Here is an 18,990-nt window from a genome sequence, read left to right as displayed (position 1 = left end):
ACCTTGTATCTTGTCAGTTAAGAAAATGGATTAGAATATATGAGATGACTTAGCTTGTTCTTATCATCCTGACTATAAATATATATATTTATTTTAATTTTTTTTAACAAAATTTTTTTCTTATTCCAGAAATCTCTGCTGTTTGAACACGGCATCCGAAGGTTGACTTTCCTCGTGGCTCAAAAGGTGAGGCTTCTGATTTAAAACTTAAAACTCAGAAAACCATCTATCTTCACCATCAGCTGCCTTGCATGCCATCAGTTCGGCACTACTGAACCGCATGTACCAAAATATCAGAAATAAACTGAGCTTGCATCTGACCTTTTTGTTATCACTAATATTTTATTAATTTGTTATGTGTGGCAATACTGTAGTAATTGTGGTAATAATTTGCATTTGAAATTTAGCTGGTTTTCCTCTTTTGTCTCTGTATCTCCTTCTGCATGCCTTGATTTTGCTGCATTTTTGATGACAGGATTTCAGGAAGCAAGTCAACTGTGAGGTGGACCAAAGGTTTCATGTAAGTAATGGAAGGCAGAAGAATTCTGTCGTCAACAGTGCATTTGTTTCACAACCAACACAAATTACATAGAAAGTGCAAAATATCACTGTAGATGTTGTTGGAAACGCCACCTACAGGAGGTAGATTAATGATAGTGTATTAACATGCATACACTAATTCTGTTTAGCACAGACTTTTTTAATCTTTGCCATCCTGCAGCTGCTTTTTTTTTTGTTTGTTTTTTTACAGCTCGGTTATACCAGCTTAAATAAATCACACAGATTGTGAGCTCATCATTTTTAGATGGAAATGCCCTATTAGTGATGGGACCACACATTTTAGCCACATAAGAGTTTGAACCCCCAGATGTAGCAGTTTTGTGATGTACCATTTGTCTTTCAGAGTTTGACATATTATCAAGAGACCAGTTGCATTTAGATGACAGGGATTTGAATAGAAAAGACAAAGTCATTGTCATAATAACAGATGTCCCTATCATTGTGGCCGCTACTGTTTTATGCATGCTCACTCTGAAAAGATTTTTCTTCAGTTCACTATATTGCAGTGGGTCATTTGCAATCAGTGTTAAATCATAGCTATGAAGGTTTACACTGTGTATACTTTTGCAGTCATCTGATTATTATGTAGCTTGTGGTGTGATGAGGGCGTCTCCAATCCATCTGGCATTATTTTGGCAAGTGGGAGACTTCATGTGATAACATCAGACAGGCCTACCAGGCATTATTCAGAGAATCACTGGATCTCTGAAAGGAGGACATGTTTTATGCATTAGAATGTAATGGGTGCTTATATGTTGAGCCCATTGCTATTATTATGTTAGCCCTCTGCTTTGGTGAATACATAGTGATTTCTTGATAGGTAAATTATCGCAGTAAAAGAACACAGGGCCCCCTGCGTGTCGATTAAGGTCCTAATTGTGACTGTTCCTTTCCATATAGCTATTTCAGCAAAGATCATAATGGCTTTTTTTGAGCTGCTGTAATTAGGCACAGTTGGTGAAAGTCTAATTAATTTGTCATTCTTAACACAGAATTGCTGTCTTTATAGAAAATGTAATCTGTTATGTACAACATTTTGATTAATTTATTTCTTTGTCTTATGATTATTTACACAGAGGGAATTTCCTAAATTTTTCACATTCCGTGCCAGGGACAAGGTAGGTGCTCACATAACACAAATCCAAATCATCACTGTCATATAAAATGTATTTTTGCTTAAATGTCAAGTTAATGTTGAGCCTATGGAGAAGGGACCTCTATTGGAAAGATGAATATACTGTGTATTTAATGCACATGTATGTCGGATTATTCCCATGACAATGAAACAGCCTGTTTAGGGAAAAAAAAACAGACTGACCACCCGTTCCAAGCAGTGTTAACTTTCATTCAGTTGCAGTCAGTGATGGCTCTTCATTTCTGCTACTCCTGATAGTTTCACTACAATGACATGACTAAAACTCATTAAACTAATGAACTCTTTAATTATGTCCCCCATTTAAGAGAAATGACACCCATTAGCAGCTTTCTGAGATTGATATTGCCCATGACTTAATTTACTTAATACAGTGTGTGGCTCATGGGCGTCTTTTTACACTTAAACCAACTGAGCAATCGTGAAATTGCCAATTTAAACTGTGTCTGTTAATGTTAGAGGTGCTAGTTAAGAAAAAAACTGAGGTGCTCAGTAAAATATTGAAACAAACTTGTCTCTGCAGGACTGTGTTACTGTTTGTTATTGTATCCTGTCTGTGTCTCAATAGTTTGAGGAGGACCGGATCTATCGTCATTTAGAGCCTGCATTAGCATTCCAGCTGGAGCTCAACCGCATGCGGAATTTTGCTCTCACTGCCATTCCATGTGCCAATCACAAGATGCACCTGTATCTGGGTGCAGCCCGAGTGGAGGTGGGCACAGAAGTTACGGACTACCGTTTCTTTGTCCGTGCCATTATCCGCCACTCTGATCTGGTAACAAAGGTAAGATTACAAGCTTGGTTTTGGATGAGAAACTTTCTATTTTTTGCCTTTAATTTTTAGCCCCCAAATTCTGCCGTGTTCGATGCTGTTGAGATTTATTTTTTCCTCCTCTTTTATTAGGAGGCCTCCTTTGAATACCTTCACAATGAAGCAGAGCGCCTGCTGCTGGAAGCTATGGATGAACTGGAGGTGGCTTTCAACAACACAACTGTGCGAACTGACTGTAACCATATCTTCCTCAACTTTGTCCCTACAGTCATCATGGACCCATCAAAGGTCTGGGAAAATATTACCCACAAATATCTGATTGACAGAGTAAATTACTGCCACTGTGTTTGCTTCCTGCTAATCTTTTCCTGTGAACTTCAGATCGAGGAGTCTGTGCGCTCCATGGTGATGCGTTACGGCAGCCGTCTGTGGAAGCTTCGAGTCCTGCAGGCCGAGTTGAAGATTAACATCCGCTTGACTCCAACGGGGAAGCAAATTCCCATCCGCCTCTTCCTTACAAATGAATCTGGCTACTACCTGGATATCAGCCTCTACAAGGAGGTCACTGATGCCCGAACGGGACAGGTGGGGCCCAAAGACCGACAGGTGGGGCACTCATACATCATCCATCTCATCTCCTTATTGTCCATTCACTGGTAAAGGGCATCAGCTCCTTCCTGGAAACCTCAGCTTGTAGAGTACAATTTACCAGACTCTGTTGTAAATTTCGTAGTTGTATATATCATAATAGAAACTTCAAGTTTTTATTATTTGGAGTAGAGATCCAGTATGGTGTCTTGCCCATAGCCCATTGGACAGTTCTTTTAGCAATATCTTTTTTCTAAACTCAGGTAACTCAGGTAAGATATGCGAGATTCATCAATCCAGCCGTCCATTCATCTTTCAGTGGTCACGGCCATCCATTCAGTAGTAAGGCAGTGCTGAAGAGATGAAAGCTACATGAAGCAATGAAGGAAGATTTCTGTCATCTTCAACACATTTCATGTCTTATTTTTGTCTTTTTCCCATGTTTGCTCTGTGGTGGCTTTAATGGTTCCATAATATAAGAGATTCACAGTTTGTTTTTTATGTGAAGACTGTTATATGGTTACCAACAAAAGTGACAGCTCGAAGTGTTTTAGCTGTACTCATTTCATGCATTAAAATGTAATATTGTTGGGAGGATAAATAATGAAGTAATAACACATACTAAAGTTGCAACATAGTGAGAGCGCTACATGAGAGGAATTCTTTTGATGTCCAGTAACTATGAGAAGTGCTTTTAATCATTATCACGTTTTTTTAGTTGTTTTTTTTTTTTCCTGTCATGTGTTTTCATCTTGATTTCATCTTAATGCCAAGGTTGTTGAAGAGATCATTGTATCACTAAAGTGACCACTTCTGGCCTTTTTCCAGATTATGTTCCAAGCATATGGAGACAAGCAGGGCCCCTTGCATGGCATGCTCATCAATACACCATATGTTACCAAAGACCTGTTGCAGTCTAAACGCTTCCAAGCACAATCTCTGGGCACCACCTATGTCTATGACTTTCCAGAAATGTTCAGACAGGTACTGTACAAAAACGTGCCTATTATATTTAGCTTCTGCTTAGATGTACTAAATAATAACATATTAACATGCTGCCTATTTTATCCTATCTTCAGGCTCTGAAAAAGCTTTGGCATTCATGTCAGGCTTTTGCCGACTTACCTCAGTGTCCTCTTCCTTCTGAGCTGCTCACCTTCACAGAGCTGGTTCTTGATGCTCAAGGTCAGCTGGTACAGATGAATCGACTGCCAGGGGGCAACGAGGTCCGTGTTTAAGCTTGAAGCATGAAAACAAACCTTGAAAAGCAGGAATTTTTGACATTGACATTTTTTGACACACTCGCCTCTTATTTCAGAATGTACACATTTTCTTTTGCTCTGATGCAATAAAGACGGTAGTATAGATAAATAGATGACTGTCTATATTATACTTCTATTTATTCCAAAGATGTAAAGCTGCGTTCTGATTCTGTCTTGATTCAACAAATATGGAGGATTTCACACTTTTTATTCCACCGTTGAGCAAACATGGTCAAAATCAGAAAAACAACTATGCAGCTAATGTGGATTATTTATTGTCTAATACTTACAGATATTCTGTATTTATTGGGTTAAAGTTTCCCTATTTGATCTCTCCAGATTGGCATGGTGGCATGGCGGATGACCCTGCGAACCCCAGAGTACCCAGCAGGACGTGAGATCATTGTCATAAGCAATGACATCACACACAAGATAGGCTCCTTTGGGCCCCAGGAGGACATGCTGTTCCTGCGAGCCTCAGAGATGGCTCGGGAAAGTGGCATCCCCCGACTCTATATTGCGGCCAACAGCGGTGCACGCATCGGTCTGGCAGAGGAAATCAGACATATGTTTCATGTGGCCTGGCAAGATCCAGCTGATCCTTACAAGGTCAGCCAGCAGAGTCTCAGAGACATTAGGCTATACTTAAACTTTAATTTAAATTTGTATAGAATTTTTTATTTTTATTTTAAGTGAAATCCACTAATCACTATTTGTAGATAATTATTGAGAATATCGTAATATTCCTAATACTTATTTTAGTAAGTTTTAGTTATTTAGTTTTCCATAATTCTAAAAGATTTTTTTGTTTCAGAATTGCTGTCATTACCTCAGTGTATTTGCATTTGAAGGTTTATTATTATGTATTAAGTTTTGTTTTGTTTTTTACTAAAGGTGTAGTATATAAATTCTGAGACTAATCTGTTCTCTCAATTATTTTTTTTGTTCCTTTTTTTCTGTCTTTAAAAAAAAAGTTTCCTGACTTTTTGTCTGCTGCATCTTCATTTTTGTCAATTTTTAAGCTGTCAACATTATTTCAGTTGCATGTTTTGTTTTTCCTACAGGGTTTCAAGTATCTCTACCTCACACCTCAGGATTACAAGAAGGTTTCAGCTCTAAACTCAGTGCATTGCGAACATGTGGAGGATGAGGGTGAATCGAGGTAATTTTTTTTTTTTAAGTATGCATTAATAGTTAATTTTGTATGTGAGGATATGATTTTATAAGCTTGTAATCTTCAAGCTTCAAACACAAGATGTGACAGATTGAGACAAAGGTAAGAGGGGGTCATCGCATCTGGATTTGAGTGAATGTATGTGTTGTCACGCAGGTACAAGATCACTGACATTATAGGTAAAGATGAGGGGCTGGGTGTGGAGAATCTGAGAGGGTCGGGAATGATTGCCGGAGAATCCTCTCTGGCTTACGAGGAGATCATCACGATGAATCTGGTAAGATTCAAGTGCGCACTTGTGTGAAAACACACATTCATATATGTAGTCTGCTGCTTTGCCTTGAGTTTGTATGTTCTGTTAAGAAGAAAGACTTGCTGTATGTAAAGACGTGAAAAGCTGGATGGTTGCTTATTGGAAATCTTGCACTCCTCTAGGTCACATGCCGAGCCATAGGTATTGGAGCCTATCTGGTGAGGCTTGGACAGAGGACCATACAAGTGGACAACTCCCACATCATCCTTACTGGAGCTGGAGCCCTCAATAAGGTGAAATGGGTCATTTTTGTGTAATTTAGATACAGTAGAATACAGTGATGGTGCCTTTCTGCTGTTGTAGAAGAAAAACATGATTGTGTTGTACACATGTGCACTCTGCTTCTCCTGTAATGGGGAGTGAACACCAAATGAGCTGTTTCTAAATTCATATAATTAATGCATCTGCGCTTTAATGAGCAAACCAATATATATTCATTAGTTGACTTTTAAATTTTTCAGCTAATATGGCAGGAAGGTCAAATGGGTCTTTTATGTTTTTCGTCCTTTTTTTGTTTGTTTGTTTGTTTTTTGAATTATGAAAAAAATGTAACAGAAAACTGTGTGTGCTTTGATGATTTTATTTTTATTTTTCGGTTTATATGGCTTGTTCCCCCCTCCCTGTTTGAGCAATTTTGAAGCTCATTCCCTCCACCTCGCTGTGTTCTACTGGGATTCCCTTTCCGATCCCAGCCACAGGCCTGGCTGCCACTCAAAGTGGAATAATTGAAAGCGCACCATGAAGTTGTATTTGCATAGAAATAGAGTGACATGCCAGAGGCTGCAGTGCAGGACACCCATATCATTTGTTTTTAATCAGAATGAAAAGTTTTGCTGATGCAGATTGTTTTTTGGTTTTTTTCTCGCCTGTATACACTTGATTAGTGTGTGTCTGTGTGCGTGTCTGCACGCATCGCTGCCTCCTTTTGGCTCGCTACCCATTGTCTGTCCTTGTCAGTGCATTAAGATGATTTCATTTCAAATTGGATGACAGTTCACAACATGACAAACCATGCAAATGGCCCAATGATGGTATATCTATTTGCTGGAAGCTCAATTGTTTTTAGATTGTCCCACTGTTTTGCTCCATTTGTAGGAGCAGCATCACAATAATGGTTACTGACAAATGTCCACAATATAGAGGTGATGAATAGCAACACATTTTTTTGTTTTTTATTTGGAGAAAATGATTTTAACCAGCAACACTGATTTAAGATTTTTTTTTTTTTTTTTTTTTTGGCCTGCTCATTTATCATGTGACTTCCTGGCTATTAACTGAAACTTAATAGAGAGCAGGAGGCTACCACCCAGAGATCATCATTTCATTAACTGCTGGAAAGAACTCCTATTTTCATGGGGAATGGATAGTAACTACTAGCACAAATACCCCAGCGAGCTGTTGCTACCACTTGGTGCCTCGTTTTCTTCCTTCCAATCATCTCCCTTCGTTCCTCCTCCTTTGTCTCCTCCTCTTCTCTCCGCAGTGGAATCTTAATGAATCTGGCGATGGCCAGAGGCACAGGGGTTTTGTGTATGTCAAGGTGACTGCAATGTTTCTTGGGGCAGCCAGCTTTCCTGACAGCTTTAGGAGAGTGCCCTAGATTTGTAGCCAGATACATAACCATTAATGGTAATAAAAAAAGTAAATGATGGCTGAAAAGGTGAGAGCTGAGGGTAGGGATTGAGCTCCTCTCTGATTTTTATAGAAGCATGTCAGGGCCCTGCCACCTGTTCTGAGATGCTTATGAAAATAGGGTGGGCTGGAAGGGAGATTTTATGGCTTCAGGTTGGCAAAGGAACAACATGAAGATAAAATAAGTTTGGTGGCTCTAAATGTATACAGATACATTGGTTTTTGTTGCACACCAGAAATGGATGTAAGCCAGTATAATGAATTAGCTTTTCTTGTTAAGAAAGGGACGTGTTAATTCATGCAATGTGTTAGGAAATCGGCTATGAAGAGAAGCAGGCGCTGTCCCCAAAAATGTGACTACTGTGAAAGAGGGGTATCGACAAGGCTGCCGTAACCTGGATACACAGACTAGAAACTTGTTTACAACACTTCCTGTTGTCAGCCAGTGTTGCGCAACAGTATTCTGACTTAGTTTGAAACTAGTTTTTAAAGGGTAAATCCACATTCTGTTCAATTAAGCGGGAAACTAATGCTTCAGGTTTTGAAACATTGCCTTCATTAGTTGCCTGATCTAAAATAAAATACCTTTGTCAAACATTTCCCCACAAATCCATACATTTGTCCTTTTCCTACATTAGGTGCTGGGCAGAGAAGTGTATACATCCAACAACCAACTCGGTGGAGTTCAGATCATGCACAACAATGGTGTCACTCACTGCACTGTTTGCGATGACTTTGAGGGAGTCTTCACTCTTTTGCAGTGGCTGTCCTACATGCCCAAGGTAACAGCTCGATGTTTAGAACGTATGTAAATATAATAATGTAATGTACAATTTCATTTAATAATGTGATATCATGATCATAATGAGTGATCTTTTCCTCAGTGTAAATCTAGCCCAGTGCCCATCCTCAATGCCAAGGATCCCATAGATCGACTGGTAGAGTTTGTACCTACCAAGGCTCCTTATGACCCTCGCTGGATGTTGGCAGGACGCCCCAGTCAGAGTGAGTGCCTAATGTGGACGTATTTAAATTTGATTATGAAAATGTTTGGACTAGCAAATCGATTCTCGAGTAATATTTGAAGAGTGTGTATTAAAAAAAAATGCAGACCTTCTATTCACTGTAGCTTCTTTGTTACTCTGTATTAAATGCCCAGTTTTATTTACTAGAAATCATCCTATTAATTATTAATGCTATTGATGTTATAATTCTGAACATAGTCAAAAAAAAAAGCTGTAGTGATTTGTTTAGCATCTAAGCTCTCAAATCTAAGCTTTGACTATAAAAATAATGTATACACTTCACTTTTCCCCTAATGATCATCAATATTGCTTCATCAGCAGTTGTTAAAAAGTCAAGCCACATTTTCTTTTGTGTTATTTAAAGTAAATATAAAGATTTATTATTTCAGCCTGATAGCCTAAGAGTTAAAGGTTGAAATAATTCATTACAAGAGAAAGGCTATTAAGAAACTAAGCAAGAAACAGTGAAGCCTAACACCATGCCGCCAAAGGCCAGATCAGCACCAAAATTGATGCAGTGTGTTTTACACTGCAGGTCAGGACTGAGCAGGTTCCACATCAGTGTAATTACTGCTTGGGATGGCAAAGAGATCGGGGAACCGTGTGGGAAGCCAGTCAACGTCTGGTAGTGATGAGTGGCCAAGCTTAATTGAATGGTAACCTCTTAGGCTGGGCATGTTTCTTGGGGTGTACAGGCAGAAAAAGAGCTGAGCAAGTCTGCTTATACAGTCATCTATCACGGGCGGTGCCAAGATGACAGATCCTGCGAATATACACGCTGAGTCTGCACACAGAAGAGAGCTAGGGATTTTAAAAATATCACGAGAAGAGAGAATGCTTTTTGGAAGTGGATCTGATTGTGTTGCATTTAGAATTTTCATTAATTAACTTCACTTTTTGCCTTTATTTACTCTGTGCATGTATTCTGCTCTCTCTCAATAAAGCTCCAAAGGGTTCCTGGCAGCTTGGCTTCTTCGACCATGGCTCTTTCATGGAGATCATGCAGCCGTGGGCTCAGAGTGTAGTGGTAGGCAGAGCCAGGTAAGTCCCAAATAAAACCAGGTTACATGTCACTAAACGTTATTGATATACAAAACAAAACAAAAAAATTGATTAGCTTTTAAAAATCATATCAAGGTATTTTGTAGATTTTAACAGTGGATGGCCTCTTTACAGACTCGGTGGGATACCGACTGGAGTTGTTGCTGTGGAAACCAGGTCAGTGGAACTGTCGATCCCAGCTGATCCAGCCAATTTAGACTCTGAGGCTAAGGTAAGGGTCACTGAGTGTGTATATATTCAAGAATGAACAGGCACACAACACATTCACAGACACCTTTGTACTGATACCGCTTCTTTCGTTTTTATTTTATATTTAGCTCATCCAACAGGCAGGACAGGTGTGGTTCCCAGATTCTGCTTTCAAAACTGCTCAGGCCATTAAGGACCTAAACCGGGAGGGCTTACCTCTCATTGTGTTTGCCAATTGGAGGGGCTTTTCTGGAGGGATGAAAGGTACTTCTGCCTCAGTCACCAACCAATTAGTGATTGAACCCCATCTTCATCTAATATGGTTTTATCCTCTTTAGATATGTACGACCAAGTGCTGAAATTCGGGGCCTACATTGTGGATGGGCTGAGAGAGTACAAGCAGCCAGTATTGGTTTATATCCCCCCGCAGGCTGAGCTGAGAGGAGGCTCCTGGGTCGTTATAGATCCCACCATCAACCCCCGGCACATGGAGATGTACGCCGACAAGGACAGCCGGTGAGCTTTGGAGAAAAGGAGGCAGATTTTTATTTTTTATTTTTTTTAATACCTTGTCTTTCCTCACTTAAATCCTTTCTGTTTCCAGAGGTGGTGTGTTGGAGCCTGAAGGGACAGTCGAGATCAAGTTTAGAAGGAAGGATCTGGTCAAGACCATGAGAAGAGTAGATCCAGTCTACATGGGCTTGGCTGAAAAATTGGGTAAGCCCCACACTTGAAATCTGAGTATTCCTCTTTAGGGCTATCTCTCTTCCTCCCTGTTTGGTCTTACCTTCATTTAAGGGAGAAGCAAAAGGTGTGAGCATTTATGCTTTCCCTGTCATTCTTGATTTTGTGTCATCTTTTTTGCATTCCCCAGGGAGATGTCGGTCACAACCTTCCCAGATTAATCACTAGCTCTACTGTCTCTCCCATGCAGACTATTGATTTTTTTTTTCCCCTTTGGACCAATGCTGCAATTGCTTGGAGCTTTCGGCATAGTGATGGTTTACTGTGAGGGTTTTGGGAGCTCATCTGTCTGCTCTGAGAGAAGTGAGGGTTTGGGGGCGGTGCTAGAATAAAACACTATTAGCAGAAGTTGATTCCCAACTACATTCTCATAGAGAACCTGTGTTTATGTATAACATACCAAAGGCAAATACAGGACTACCATGCAACTGCCTGCATAAAAAAAAAAATATAGGCTGATAGTACAGAGGTAAACAGAAAATACAGTTACATTATACGTGCTCAGAAATGTAGATAAGCACATGCACTTTTGATTCCTGATCCCTAAATTCAACTTTTTAGAATAATCCAGTGAAATATGCCTAATATGTTTCATGCTATTACTCTGAAACTTCCAACAGGAACCCCAGAGCTGAGCCCTCCTGATCGCAAAGAGCTTGAAACCAAACTTAAGGAGCGTGAGGAGTTTCTTTTGCCCATCTACCATCAGGTGGCTGTACAGTTTGCGGACCTCCATGACACCCCAGGTCGCATGCAAGAGAAGGGGGTCATCACGGTGAGAGCTAACACTATCACGTGTGCACATATGAAGGTGTAGTCTGTGAATAACCTGAAAAGCCCATAGGGGAGTATCAGTCTAGCTGCTGCTGCACCTGCCTAGTGAATAATGTTTGGTCTCAACAGGCTGCGAGATTCATCCTTATAATTATCTTCTGATGACCCTGGTCTATCACCTTAGCAACTACAGAGCAGCCTTAGGCAGACCCCATCTCATTCTGTGCCTTCACAGACCCATCTTTCACATACAAATACACACAGATACACACTTTGCTCACATGACCAGAGGGGTGTTTTACAGATGGATGGCAGTCGGGGTGTTTTTTTTTTCTCTTCCCCTCTTTCCTGCCCTACATGCTATATACAGGAGAGGATTATTACCTATTCTAAAGTATACTAGCACGGAAAAGGAGAACAGACATCCTCAGACCATCAGTTCACTGTAATGTGAAGAACAGCATGTGTTATTAACACACCAATCCGCTTTACAACAATTACATTTTAAATGTGTCGAATTAGATTTTATTTTATGAATGAAACCTATAAATTCATTGACATTTGTGTCAAAGCAGACAGTTTTTAAGCCAGGTAATACAGTGGTCTACTTAATTAGTGCTACCTGAGTGCCACACCTTTGGCTTCACTTGATACAGAATTCAATGCTCCACATTAAAATTGGCATTCAGCAGGATTAAAACGTAGCTCTTCATGATACCAGCTCTTTGTAACGCTAGATGCTTGTCTTTTGCCTCTTCAGGATATCCTAGAATGGCAGACATCCCGTCAGTTCTTCTACTGGCGTCTGCGGCGTCTGCTGCTGGAGGAAACCGTAAAGAGGAAGATCCAGGTGGCCAACAGCGAGCTGACAGATGGGCAGATCCAGGCGATGTTGCGCCGCTGGTTTGTGGAGGCCGAGGGGGCTGTAAAGGTAAAAAGTATTTTGTTGGCGTTTTTAGGTTTTGTTGTAAAATCGTTCAATATGTATTGGCTCTGAGTGAAAAGTATGATAATATGGAAGGATGTGGTGGTTCATAAATTTAAAAGTTTGACTTTAGAGAGCGACGGGATCGTGTAGAATTCATTCAAAATAAAAACTTTGAATATTTAAAATACTGGTAAATTCTAGTTATTTTGACAGTAGACTGAAACCAGAATTGTGGAATAACAAAATATCCGTCATGTAGTGAACCTTTTCATCATTTCCACACAACCACACAGGATTGTAGACATTTCTGCTTTTCAGTGCCTTTCATGTTAGATTTTTTTTTTTTTTTTGGTAATGTCTCATTGTGTATCGCTCTGTGAAAGTCATCATCTTTCCTTCCTTCCTTCTGTGCTTCCTTGCTTCTAAGGCTCAGAGCTCCAGCCGCTGGGGTGACAGGAGTCGGCTCAGTGTTTGAGATCTCTTAAGAAGTGGCCTTCTTGTTAGCTAATACATTACCCTAATCAGGACTGGCTGTCTTAAGCCACAATTAATCACAGCCCTGGCACGTGCAGATAGGAGAGCAACACGCTGTTTCTTAATTAAAAGCAAACAGATTAAAAATGATTAATAAGGGCGTTAAATGTTCTTGTGGACCTCAAGCAGGACTGTTCATAAAAAGGCAAGAGCCCATTAAACCCCCAAATCTTCACTAAGCCCTCCAGCCTGGCTTTGTTTGGGAACAGAAAATGCCAGCACTCATGAATACTAATTTTTCCATCAGGTCCAGTCAGCAAGACATCAGGCCCCCACTTTGTACCTGTCCATCTTTTTTGTTGTTGTTGATGTTGATATTTATTTGTTGATTCATGATATTTTGCTAATTTTATCTTTTAATATGGTGTGTAACTTTTAATTGCTTTTACTTCCACTCATTGTTGCATCATGAAAAAAGTGGGATTTTCAGGCTTTATATATGCTTAAATGCTGCATACAATGATTCATTTTCTGTCCTTTAACGCTCTCTGTGTTCTGCAGGCCTATCTGTGGGATAACAATGAAGAAGTGGTGGCATGGCTGGAGAGGCAGCTAGCTGAAGAAGAGGGTGCAAGATCAGTCATTGACGAGAACATCAAGTACATCCGCAGAGACCACATCCTCAAGCAGATTCGCAGGTGATCATTCAAAGCTGTGCAACAGCGCAAACTGCTGCTGAATGCTGGAATTAAATAGCTCATTTTCTCCTTTCTTAACCTTCATTCGCCCACCTGACAGGCTCATTTTCTTTTGTTTCCCTCTCTTTTTTTTCTCCCAGCCTTGTTCAAGCCAATCCAGAGGTTGCCATGGATTCTATTGTGCACATGACCCAGCACATCTCACCTACTCAGAGAGCAGAAGTGGTACGTATCCTGTCCACTATGGAGACATCAGCATCCTCCTAGTGGGGGCCTGTCTTTGCCCATGCTTGGCTTAAAGCCCAGCTTAGGCCATAGTCAGACCTAAACAGAGCCTGGTTCAACCTGATCTGGAGATTGAGGCTAGAGGAGCCAGCGTGATGACCGCTGGCAGCAGCCACGTTGTTAATGAACCGCTGGCAATGATTCTCAGTGATCAAGAGTTGACTGACATCATTTATAACATTTTGTAAATGGCAGTACACATGTGCTAGTGTTTAAGATGAATTCATGTGTTTTGTACTGAAGAGCAATTAAAAGAATGACAATGTAGAAATATCTAGTGAATTTAATTTAATAATACGTTTGGAGTTTACACAGATGACTCGAGAGGATGTCTATGCTTCCATGATAATCCATGCTTTTCAACTGGAGTGTTCCCAAGTATAAATTAAACACGCTGTTCTTAAAAAGACACCTAGGTTTGTGACATACGCTTGCTAAGATTTGCAAGCGTTTTGATGACCAGCTCAACAGTGGCGACACATTGATAGAGGAGTTAGAAAGAAAGGGGTTTTTTTTACACTCCTAAGCATGGAGCACTTAGTTACTGAACAAAGACAGAATTGAACAGGGGAGCTCAGCAGGGAGCAGCAGAAAGGTCCCTTTTAAACCCCAACTATTGCACAGTTACCCTGCAGTGAGCAATGGGCAGCTCGCCTCACAACAAAACCACAGCTGTCCCCTTCACACAGTAAATGCTGCTTTAGAGGCACTTTAGTGCTTACTGTTCCCTTACATTGCAGCCAGAATCAAGCCTGCATTTGAAATGTTGCATCTAGCATACGTGCAAACATAAATGCACAAAGGGAAACAAACAGTAACGCACGGAGAGTTGACGAAAGCTTGAATACGAAATGGAGACGGAGTTTAAAACGTAAGCTTGCTCAGAAAGATCTTTTTTCCTCTTTCCTCAACAGCTGTTGAGTCTTAAGTTAAGCTTGTTCTAAATTTATGTTTTATTTGTTTGAGTTTCTGTTTTTTTTTTCTAAAGAGATGTATTTGAATTAACAATCAAATGGCCAAATCTTTTAAAAATGTCTGTGAAATGATAAAAGCTACTGTTCACATATACGTTAGATTTTAACTGTAATCAACTGTTGCTGAAGTTTTTACGTCTGGTGTATGAAATGTTTTTTATTTTTACCATTTAAACCAGTCTTCTGAATCACATATCATATCACAATCGACTGTATTTGTGTTATGATAGAAAGACAACCTGTTGTTAGGAACTGAGTACATAATGCTAATAATAACAACGGCTAAAGGGCACTACATTGTTAAATTTAGACTTTTGGATCATTGTGTCATTATAATGCCCTGCTGAATACCAATGTTGGCAATGTGAAATGGCTTCATAGTTATTGCTGTGCCTTTTCTGTGTGTGTGTGTGTGTGTGTGTGTGTGTGTGTGTGTGTGTGTGTGTGTGTGTGTGTGTGTGTGTGTGTGTGTGTGTGTGTGTGTGTGTGTGTGTGTGTGTGTGTGTGTGTGTGTGTGTGTGTGTGTGTGTGTGTTGACACCTGTACTGACAAGCTTCCCAGCTGCTTTCTAAGTAACTGGATGTTTCCTAATTGAAGACGGAAAATAATCTCCACTGATGACGATGTGCTCTAAATGTAACTTCAACTTTAAATAAAGCTTACCCAACTTAGTTTAAAGTTTTTTGATTTATTTTTTTTAACAAATGTCTTGTTTTCAAGAATTTATGCTAATTTAATTTGTCAATTATTTTTCTGTATCGATGATTCCGGCGACTGATAATCACATCACTGGAAGCCTCGTTAATTCCAGTAGTCAGAACAAAGTCTGTGACTCTGGAGAGACATTTTCTGATTATTTGAAAATGATAGTCTTCCCATTCCTCAATCCACAGATGATTAAAGTGCCATTTTTCTCTCTGGCTTTTAAACTTCAACAGTATTAAGGAGGATGAAGCAGATCAAACAAATATTGAGGGATCTAGCTCATCCTCCCCTTTTTTCTTCTTTTTTTTTATTCCGGCTCTTTCTTTCATATCATCCCCTTGGCTCTGTCAACTCTATTACCATGTTACCAACAAATATGTAAGACAAATTGAGTTGCATGCACCCAATACCCACCACAATTATAGACGGCCCAATAAAAGAAATGATTCATTTGGTAGTATAATTGGAAATGTGCCTTGCTTGGTCTTGCTGGTCTCCCAGAGGGTTCTTGCTCATTTGTAGTGGCATGCTAGGCCGATTAATTCTGCTTTTAATCACTGACAAACTGCGAAATCAGGTTCCTCGTCAGCCACTGGAGGGAAGAGGATCAGTAGATGAAACTGACAGAAACTTGTAATGATCTTTCTCTAGTTAAGGATGCAAACCGGATCTGCTGATATATAGTTATAAGCTTTGTTGGAAATAAATAAATAAATAAAGAAGATTACTTTAAATGTTACTACAGTTGAATTAAATATTCATCTTTACCCAAATGACAAGACCCAGTTACTTCTGGTGTCACGCAAAAAAAGTGACAAAAACAGGAGGGGGCAGAAAGAAATATTAGTGAAAGAAAGGGGGAAAAATTCACATCTGTGATGAGACTGAAAAAGAGGCATTACGATGAGAAGACTCAATCATGCATCGGAGACAACCATAATTCCACATTCACGCATCACAATGACTTGACAGCACTTGAGAGACAATGCCTGTGACCCAGTTGCAGGATTCCAATTAGCAGGGTGTATGCAACAGTTGAGATGAAAAGAGAACAGGGTCTTTACAGAGCCCCAGGGCTGTCTGATTACTGCCTGAAAACAAGAGTCTTTTGGCCATGACAAAGAGTAGACAGACACAGAGGGAGTGCCAGGTCCCAGCTGTTCTCCCCTTTTTTCCAGGCAGAGGATTTTGAAGAGCTCATCTCATCTCTGCGTCCCTCCCTGTCTTTTTACATTTCAGACATACTGCAAATTTATAACAGGCCAGGGCACTACAATGCTATCAATTTTATGAGTATGTGGTCATTTTTTAATTAATTTTTCCCCTACGGTACTGAAATAAATGTTGGCTTCAAACCTGTTTCTCTTATATACTGAAGGCACACTGAGGAAAATATTTTTTTTCAATAACTGACAAAAAAAACAAAAAAAATTTCACGTTGCATCATGTGCAATTTTAAAAAGTGTGTTATCATACAATGCTGTTGGAAAGACACTGCACACCATGGGGTGCAGTTTTAAGAAGCTGGACAAGTGAAGGAGAAAAGAAGGAACAGGCCTAAGATAAAAGTCGTGATATGATGAAAAAAGATCCAGAAATGTCCTGACACAAGATCTGAGAGATGCATCTGGCCCTTCAGCTGATCCATCTACTGCTCTGTGAAGCCTCAATTGGAAATAATCTCAGTTGAAGGGTAGCAATCAAGAAGCCATTCTTGGAGAAGGAAGAAAGGCTGGACACAACTGGACTGAAAATCAGTGGCAACAAATCTTATTGAGTGATTAAAGTTTTTGTTTTAGTTAAAAATGTCACTAAGTCTAAAAGTGTTCAGGAGAGCGGTCCAGCAGTGAGTGTCTACAGCCATTTATAAAACAGTCAGCGGTGTTGAGGATTTTGTCAAAACTTAAGGTATGATCGTGGCTCAAGAGTTGGGAGTTCGCCTTGTAATCGGAAGGTTGCCGGTTCGAGCCCCGGCTTGGACAGTCTCGGTCGTTGTGTCCTTGGGCAAGACACTTCACCCGTTGCCTACTGGTGGTGGTAAGAGGGCCCGGTGGCGCCAGTGTCCGGCAGCCTCGCCTCTGTCAGTGCGCCCCAGGGCAGCTGTGGCTACAATGTAGCTTGCCATCACCAGTGTGTGAATGTGTGTGTGAATGGGTGGATGACTGGATATGTAAAGCACTTTGGGGTCCTTAGGGACTAGTAAAGCGCTATATAAATACAGGCCATTTACCATTTATTTTGAAATCATTAAAGTACCGTCACATTTTATCCACGATGATGCAATACAAAATTGATTGGCAGCTGCTTCATTTTATGCATGTCAATGATCCCAAGCACACTGCTAATGCAGTAAGCATACCTGGATACTTTTACATCCCTGCCAGTGAAAACACTCAGAATATACTTTGCTACTTATTGTAGAGCCTACCTTACAATATAAAGCACTTTGAGGCAACTGTTGTTGTGATTTGGAGCTGTATAAATAAAATTGAATTGATTTGAATTGAATTGAGCTTTGCAAAAGCACACAATGGAGCACTATGAGCATCACCAAATATTGACTTTCAGTCTCTTTTTGCACTTATACTGTATTTCCATTTATGCTTGTTGTTTCATATCACACATATTTCCCATGTTTCTAATAAACTATAAAGAAATGAGAGGTGGCTCCAAACTTTGCACAGTGCTATATATTGTGAATAATGCATATGAGAATATAAATGCAGTCTTGAAACTTCCAGTGAAGCTGAACCTATATCAGAAAGTAAAACATTGTTGTCACTCTGGTGGCTTTGTTTGAATTTAGTTTCATGATAGTGAGATTAGAACGATAGTGATATTTCCCCATGCATCCCAGGTTTTGTGGTTTGTAATCTTTGATAGTGTCTCAACGCAAACTCAGTTCCTGAAATGCAAATCCACGTATAGATCAATACTTAAATAAATGATTTAGAGCATCTTAAATGCAGGGTATACAGAGGTTGTGAACCTCTTTTGAGGGCAGGAAAGCAGCACTTCAGCCCTCTGCAGGAGTAAAAGCTTGCAACACTCTGTGATTGTCACTTCATAGTGCTGCCATTTCCTCTGTACCCAAGCCTGGTAAAGACTGAAGTGAACTTTGGCACACATCAGCAGCAATTTTTTAAAATCTTGATTGCACCAAAATTACACAAAGATCAAATAGCAAAAAGTCGTCCTTACATTTTGTATACAAAATGTGAAATTATTACAGCGCATGGTTGGGGAGTGTGATTGCGACTTGTCCTGAAAATGCTGCTCACACACTTAATATTTCACACACATACTATAACAAGGAAAACATGGCTTAATCAATATGAACCGTAACATGGAAGAAGCTTCATATAGCTGTGCATTGCAGGCCAGGTAAAGTTGTCCATTGTACTGTGCCTCCCTCCCCTCTCCTCTGCTCCTTTATCCCAGCATTAACATTCATGGAACCACTGGAGTGTTTCGGGCTTCGTACGTTGAGCCAACTACAATATGTACATGGCTGAGGAGGAGGGGAGAGGAAGGTTGGAGCCCCTGGAATACGATCTGTGGAAAATGGGGAGGGGCAAAGGAGGTCGATGGTAAAGGTTCCCCAGTATGAGATTGTGGAAAGGTCAGCAGCCGAGGTCCAGCACCTTTGGCCATACATCACAATTATCACTGTAGGT

The 18,990-nt window shown here is 40.1% G+C and overlaps 1 protein-coding gene across 7 annotated transcripts in view; it reads left to right on the top strand.

Annotated features, from left to right (window-relative positions):
* The window catches only part of acaca (acetyl-CoA carboxylase alpha), a 33,502-nt gene extending 18,372 nt beyond the window's left edge, over nt 1–15,130 (top strand). For 6 of the 7 annotated variants that reach the window (XM_085420142.1, XM_085420143.1, XM_085420144.1 and 3 more), the window contains 23 exons: nt 130–186; nt 476–520; nt 1,638–1,679; nt 2,283–2,498; nt 2,619–2,774; nt 2,868–3,092; nt 3,903–4,058; nt 4,154–4,300; nt 4,676–4,945; nt 5,401–5,498; nt 5,667–5,787; nt 5,946–6,056; nt 8,094–8,237; nt 8,340–8,460; nt 9,425–9,521; nt 9,657–9,753; nt 9,860–9,995; nt 10,070–10,247; nt 10,336–10,448; nt 11,096–11,250; nt 12,010–12,180; nt 13,213–13,349; nt 13,490–15,130. In XM_085420142.1, coding sequence (XP_085276268.1) covers nt 130–186; nt 476–520; nt 1,638–1,679; nt 2,283–2,498; nt 2,619–2,774; nt 2,868–3,092; nt 3,903–4,058; nt 4,154–4,300; nt 4,676–4,945; nt 5,401–5,498; nt 5,667–5,787; nt 5,946–6,056; nt 8,094–8,237; nt 8,340–8,460; nt 9,425–9,521; nt 9,657–9,753; nt 9,860–9,995; nt 10,070–10,247; nt 10,336–10,448; nt 11,096–11,250; nt 12,010–12,180; nt 13,213–13,349; nt 13,490–13,616 — 3,120 coding nt within the window. In that variant the 3' untranslated portion in view covers nt 13,617–15,130. Of the gene's footprint in view, nt 1–129; nt 187–475; nt 521–1,637; nt 1,680–2,282; nt 2,499–2,618; nt 2,775–2,867; nt 3,093–3,902; nt 4,059–4,153; nt 4,301–4,675; nt 4,946–5,400; nt 5,499–5,666; nt 5,788–5,945; nt 6,057–8,093; nt 8,238–8,339; nt 8,461–9,424; nt 9,522–9,656; nt 9,754–9,859; nt 9,996–10,069; nt 10,248–10,335; nt 10,449–11,095; nt 11,251–12,009; nt 12,181–13,212; nt 13,354–13,489 lie in introns of those variants that run through there. The other variant, XM_085420147.1, reaches the window with a different exon arrangement.
* Nucleotides 15,131–18,990: the final 3,860 nt, after the last annotated feature.

The sequence above is a fragment of the Rhamphochromis longiceps genome, linkage group LG10, assembly GCF_057381845.1.
Source record: "Rhamphochromis longiceps isolate RC_006_pf linkage group LG10, R_longiceps_female_GT1.1, whole genome shotgun sequence".
Taxonomy (NCBI): Eukaryota; Metazoa; Chordata; class Actinopteri; order Cichliformes; family Cichlidae; genus Rhamphochromis; species Rhamphochromis longiceps.
This window is presented reverse-complemented; position numbering and strand designations above follow the sequence as displayed.